We start from the raw sequence: 6,431 nt of genomic DNA, 5'->3' as shown, positions 1-6,431 counted from the left end.
CTGACAGACAACTTGTTGTTTTTGACAGTATCTCATTCATCAGTTCTACAATGCCAGACAAACATAACACGCCAGCAAAAACTCCGAAGCTAGGTCCAAAAAAATCATGGCCGATTTCGTGCAGAAAACTGAAAACTTGTTGTTTTTGACAGTATCTCATTCATCAGCTCTACAATGTCAGACAAACATAACACGCCAGCAAAAATTCCGCAAGAAGCTAGGTCAACCAGTCTGTAGAATAAATGCCACGATGGAACGGGTGCATGGGGACACTCATAATTGCCTGTGGTCCAAAGATGTATCGATCGAGGAAAATCGGTTTACGTGGCCATTCTACGTTGCCCCGACAATCGAAAACCTTGTCAAGGTTTCGTCAAGCACCCAGTGGGGACACATTGTTGGTTGAGAGGTCTGGTATGTCTGGTACACTGCCACCGGTCATGCAGCCTGTCAGTCTAACATTTCGGAGTTGAACAATATGACTCAGATTTGCCAAATTATTGTCAACGCCATAGCGCTGTTCCGTCATCCTCGACTTTCGTGACCTATGGGTTTACAGAATAGTCTTCATCACCGCACTCCCGAAGCTAGTATCCAAAGACATTCAGAAGATTGTTCGAGGTCTTCAACTTCATCGAGTTCTGCTATGGTCTTGATTAACGTTCCTAATTCATCGAATTCGCGCGAATCAAGAAAAGACAGCTGATTTACCAAGACAGCACAAGCTATAAGTGAACGGATATAGACATGGCCGCAAAAGACAAACGCCCGTTCTGTTGTTTACATGAATGGCCAGTGTTTGACATATTGTTTTCGAACCAACACAGGTATGGGTGACATTCATTCACCAACAAGAGCATGGCATTTGCTTCGACATCTAACAATATCCAAATTTAAACAGACCATAGTGAACCAAACAGACTGGACGTGTGCGATCAATCACCCACCAATGATATGCCGAAAGGGGAAGGTAAGATATTATCCTTCTTGCTACTCACCTGTGCAACGCCTTGAAAATATCGGTCCCATTAGTTCAATATGGGATAGATAAAAAAAGAAACAAACGCGGAAACAAGTAAATTACGCCAGACAAATTATCTTGTGCATCGCTGTACTATTCAACTAAGCATCATGAAGCACATTTGTTCGGCTAACATCTGGCTGGAAATCGTTTCGTTTACTTTCTAAAGGCACAAAAACAACCGCTGCTCACCGATTATTCTGAGAAAGTATCGTCTATAAAAGCGTAATAATGCGCTCGAGATAGCTCAGCGGTTGGGGCGCGTAACTGACCAAAAGTTCCATGGTTCGAGCCTAGCCCCAGCATCCCCACTGCTCCTACCTACGCTTGAGCAACCTGGCAGCATCACAGTCCTGGCACAGTAGCTAGGCGCCGAATGAATGTTACAGCCGAACGACAATATTTATCAGTTATTTACTCGGATGATGAAAAAGCTACTTAATGTGACCTGGAACCTCGTCACAGCTACACATCCTCGAAACATCAGCCTCGAATGTCGTCTGCTTTCGGAAATAAAAAAGACGTCATGGCGGAAGTGAACTATATTCAACTCAGCTTTTCCTGTCTGATTGAATCAAGTAACGTTCGTCGACCCATGCTGACTACTAGAACTCTTAACAAGATAAAAACCACCCTGAATTTCGTTAACTTATAAGACAGCTTTTGCTGAGAATGATTTGCAACATTCTCCCCTTGAAGCAACACCCCGCATTTATGGACATTTTGGAGGTCCTTGTTCTTCATCGTACATGTATACATGCCTCACCTCAGAGGCCAAACTTGTGATCACAAGTAATTGGGTTTAAAACCCCTCAGTGATTGACATTCGAGAGGTTGACTGTTCATGACCGCTGCACAATCATTTAGCTAAATAGAGAACGACCATCAAATTCACATTGATAACAAGCCCGGGTAAAAGCGATCTACAGGCGGCGGATTGATGAAAAACAATGGTTTCAGAAATGCGGAAGCTATAGAGCAGTTGTACGTAACCTGTCTTTGCCCGCATCTGCCTACGACACGCCCACAGCATTCGTAAGTCCCAATTCAATCTCACTGAGAAAAAAATATTCAACATAGATAAATCACATATTCACCCGTTCAACTCTACATTGCATGATATAAGTTCTGCAGTACGTTTCACATGCTTCTGAATTATTGAAAATTCTTCTTATATACTTTAACAATAAGTCTCATAAGCGTTTCAGTTGCTTGCCGGCATACTTGTACTTTCAACCATATGCGCTCGTGTGGAAAGCGCGACGCACATACAGTTCCGGTACCAAGATACCGTATGATTTTAGCTCTTGTGGGAAGTGAATCCGACCTCCGCCACTCGACTTCCCCTGTCTAGGCTTGGGCAACCTGGCAGTATCCCAACCCTCGTGCTTCCTTTGGGTGGCATGGTAGCTAGGCACCGAAAGGCTGTTACAGATGAACGATTGTCTTCTTTGTCCCAAATGATTACCATGCCCCACCGAGGACTGTCCCGAACAACCGCGACTTTTGAAATACCAGTGGGCGAAACAGCACGTCAATGACTGGTACAGAAGTTGCGGGACAACACAGGAAGTGCGCTTTAGGCAGATGTGCTGTACTAACATGCCTGGGACAGTTGATCAAAAGAATCAGTAAACAACTTGAGATGAGCTCTTTGTTCTAAAGAGCCAGCGTTAGAATGCGAACAGCAATGTTTAGGGAAAAATCATGACCTAAAATACAGTGAAGAGGTAATGGTTGAGGGAAATATTCCAGGAGTCCAGCCATCTAAAAGACAGCCGAGCTGTCTTAATAATAAACTTATCCAGTAACCCTGGAAGTTTAAAACGTTAAACTGCAAAATTATACCGCCACGTTTCGGAATACCTCCTCTCTTTTATTCTTGAAACATAGGGTAGAATCGTAGAAGGCGTGAGTTGACATGTCAATGAATACGACAATTAGCCAGGTTAAAACTAAGGCAATTACGTCTACCAGGATTACGGCTACCAATTAAATCAGAGGCAAAAACTGTGATCGACGATCCCTTAGGTGCCTTTCATAACATGCAGTTGCGGTCTGGTGGCCTTCGAGAGGGGCTAAATCGTTAGCTAGAATAAACCACTAAGCCGCTGACGAGTTGTCAGGCTTCTTGAGACAATAGTCGTCCATCTTCTAGTTGGTCTCTTCACGCATAGATCAATATCATTGTCTAACTGAAAGGGAGTACTTTTTGTGGATCACTTGAGTTGGTCTTCTATGGAGCGGAAAAAATGCGAGCAGAGCGAGAAATACACATGAATCCAAGTTTCCAGTTTCATAAAACTGGTCATCGGACAATTAGCTGTCCTGGGGTCAACAATGGCTGGCTACAAACCCTTGCATAAAACTGGTCATCGGACAATTAGCTGTCCTGGCTGGCTACAAGGTTCCCGTCACCATGTACATCCATCCGATAAACCAAGAAAGGCATGAAATACCCTGCGAGATCGAACCGCTTTTCTGGACTGTACCGCAGATGCAGCCGGATCCCGTTTGGAGTTAAATGGGAAATTTCCCTCACGCAAGAAGAGAAAAAATTAATTAGCCAACGATAGTTTACTGCTGATGAAATTCCAGATTCTGACTCTCACAGGCTTAAGGATATGAACTTATTCCTATACATAACCTTCTTGACGAGCGACGTCACTAGAAAGTAAAAATCCTATGTTCCGAATGTAGAAATCAGATGAAAGGGGACGACTTTACACAACTAAAACCCTTTAAAAAGATATCAAGCTCAAGTGTCACGTAAAAACGTGTACATCCTTCGAATTTATCTTCATATTACACAAGTGGTTATTACTACTACTATCGTACTACTATTATCATATCATTACTAGCATACTTGGCTAATTATTGTCCCATGTGTTCACGAGACTAACAAGCCAGTCTTGTGTTTACGAGAAAGGGAATTCTGGGAATTCCCTGAGGCTAGCAATGTTGTGGAGTATAGGTGGCTCGGGTGCGCTGTTTGGTTGTGTGTCTGTTCGCCGAGCTTGGCAGTTGGATTGCAAACGTTTCATCACCAATCGAAGTGACATCGTCAGTGCGGGGTTGAGTGGGTGGTGGGTTGAGTGGACCCACTCAACCCTGCACTGACGATGTCACCTCGATTGGTGATGAAACGTTTGCAATCCGACTACCAAGCTCGGCGAACAGACCAACAACCAAATTTCCTGAGTTAGATATGGTTTCCCGACTTATAATGCGAGGCTATCTACGACACTGCCGATAAACGAAGTGTGTGGTTCAAACCCAAATTGATTTGCAAATGAGTGTATTTCTCGAAAACAGTCCAATTTGGGTTCAAGTAGAACATGAGGTTGACGGAAACTCAGGGACTGCGCCTACCTGATGAGCCCCAAGCGCGAAACCGGTCATGGGCTGTCGACGAGTTTTCAGTAACCTTATGAGTAGTTTCCCTTATGAAGTGTGCGGTTATTTGAGAATGATTCCTCCGTAGACTATGAGGCAAACAGATATAGTGGTGGGCGGTTTGAGCTTAATCATGTGAATGTGACAAATGTGACCCAACTGCAAACAGATCCACTAACAACGAACATTGAAACCCACCGAGAAAATGGGATTTTGGCTGCTCAGAAGTAACGTTAATAGTCCTCACTGGCCGACAAAAGCAGTGGTGGATGAAGAATTACACTGAACCCCAGTTTAATTTGATTGGAAAACAAAATCTTCCATGCAGATAAACTGACAGGAATCATAATTAGGGCTAGGAACAGCGGCAGATGTTCCACTACTGTACGGTTTTAAGCCGTTTGGTGCTTGCCTTCAAATCAATGCTAACATAAAGTTCTCATTCTTTTAGATGGAAAAATGGATGTAAGTACCTGCTACTACGCATCAATTGAATGACACAGAAAATCATAATTATCACTTTTTCTACAAAATGGTGAATCGACAGCATATTTTTATCCATCCCAGATCCATGGGTGACCCAAATATTCTCGTCCTACATAGTTAGTCCAAGTTACACTGGTTAACCCGAGCGAAGGCACCTCCATAGTCTTCGGATTGCTGTCATTCATCAGTGATTCTAACTTGTATTTCGCTCATGCGAGATCATATGCCATTGTATCAACAACTCATTTTTGGGTTGTTAAACAACAGCTGCTGCTCATAACAGGAAACGATTGCTTCAAGTAGTGTACCGTAGTGCCAAAGCAGTTTGGGCATATACGTAGATAAGCGCTTCACCTTAAGGAGAAATCAGACAGATAGGAGCAGCTAGAGGAACTATCACACACAATGGGGTTTGCTTTCGTTAAATGTGCGAGACACAACAAGTCATTCACAATCACTCCGGCAAAACTTAGCAGTGTACTCATCGTGTTCTTGGGTTCAGTAACCTGTAGAATAGGGGATATATCTGATATTTATCATCGTGAGGTACCGAAATGCAGTTGTCGCTAGGAGAGGTTGAACTACGTTCAAAACGGGACCCAATGTAGAAACTGAACGTCTTGAGGTTCACAAGATGGCAGCAAATTTAATGCACACAAGCCCAAAATAACGCCCAGGTTGGTAAAACTCGGGTAGCGAAAAGCGGCAGAAGTAGATGTGTTTTTGTTTGTATCAAATGTTTGATGCTGCATTGTCGACGTGGATAACAACTTGCACGTACTCTGGAACTTATGATGACGGCCAGATGTAGCGTGACCGGCGAAAATGGGTGTTAGAATCAAGCGGACTAAACTGTCCCTTACCTATATCTACTGGGAAGAAATATCAGCCATAACCCCCTCACGACTGATAGATCAGGCACCACCCATCCTGGAATCCATACGAAGCACTCGACAACGCAGTTTCGAATGGAATAAAAGACGAAGGTTGTGTCCATCTGAGGCTGACCCTGTTCTCTGAATGCTCACTGACCAAACGGGTATCCCGGATGGCCGACATGAACCAAAGGGATGTGTAAATTGGACTAAACACCAGTTCTAGATGACTGTTGACCGAATGCACCAAGATAACCAAGAGGTTGCAGGAACCGCACGGTGGTTCAACCCAACCAGTGGCAACCATTGGCTTCTCCTGTATGACCGCATCTAAACCCGAGGATTGCGTGGCAGCGGCGTAGCAAAACGGTTCCATGGATTAACGAATGAACTAAGATGATACATTGAGCCTACGTCTTACTGGAAGAAAACCCCTGACACTCTCGGATCAAATTCCTCTCGCTACTTATATGAAAAGCAGATATTTTTCTACAGCACAAAAAATGGATGATTTGATGCAACGGTCCTTGGCTCAATCTACATGAACACAAATTGTCATATATATTACGAAAGAGTCAAAAGACAAACCAAACAGTTGATTCTACTCAGCACAAACCGTCTTGATAAGCAACCATGCGTGACACGCCGCTATT

The 6,431-nt window shown here is 43.7% G+C and overlaps 1 protein-coding gene across 1 annotated transcript in view; it reads left to right on the top strand.

Annotated features, from left to right (window-relative positions):
- Positions 1-4,648, top strand: part of T265_04754 (hypothetical protein) — a gene marked incomplete at both ends in the record, with an annotated part of 10,584 nt that extends 5,936 nt beyond the window's left edge. Inside the window, one exon of the mRNA XM_009169567.1 lies at positions 4,506-4,648. Within this exon, the coding sequence (XP_009167831.1) occupies positions 4,506-4,648 (143 nt within the window). The remainder of the gene's footprint in view (positions 1-4,505) is intronic.
- Between the last annotated feature and the right edge of the window lie 1,783 nt (positions 4,649-6,431).

This window comes from Opisthorchis viverrini, assembly GCF_000715545.1.
Source record: "Opisthorchis viverrini unplaced genomic scaffold opera_v5_79, whole genome shotgun sequence".
In the NCBI taxonomy this organism is placed as follows: domain Eukaryota; kingdom Metazoa; phylum Platyhelminthes; class Trematoda; order Opisthorchiida; family Opisthorchiidae; genus Opisthorchis; species Opisthorchis viverrini.
Note: the sequence above shows the minus strand (reverse complement) of the source record. Positions and strands in the feature narration are given on the sequence as shown.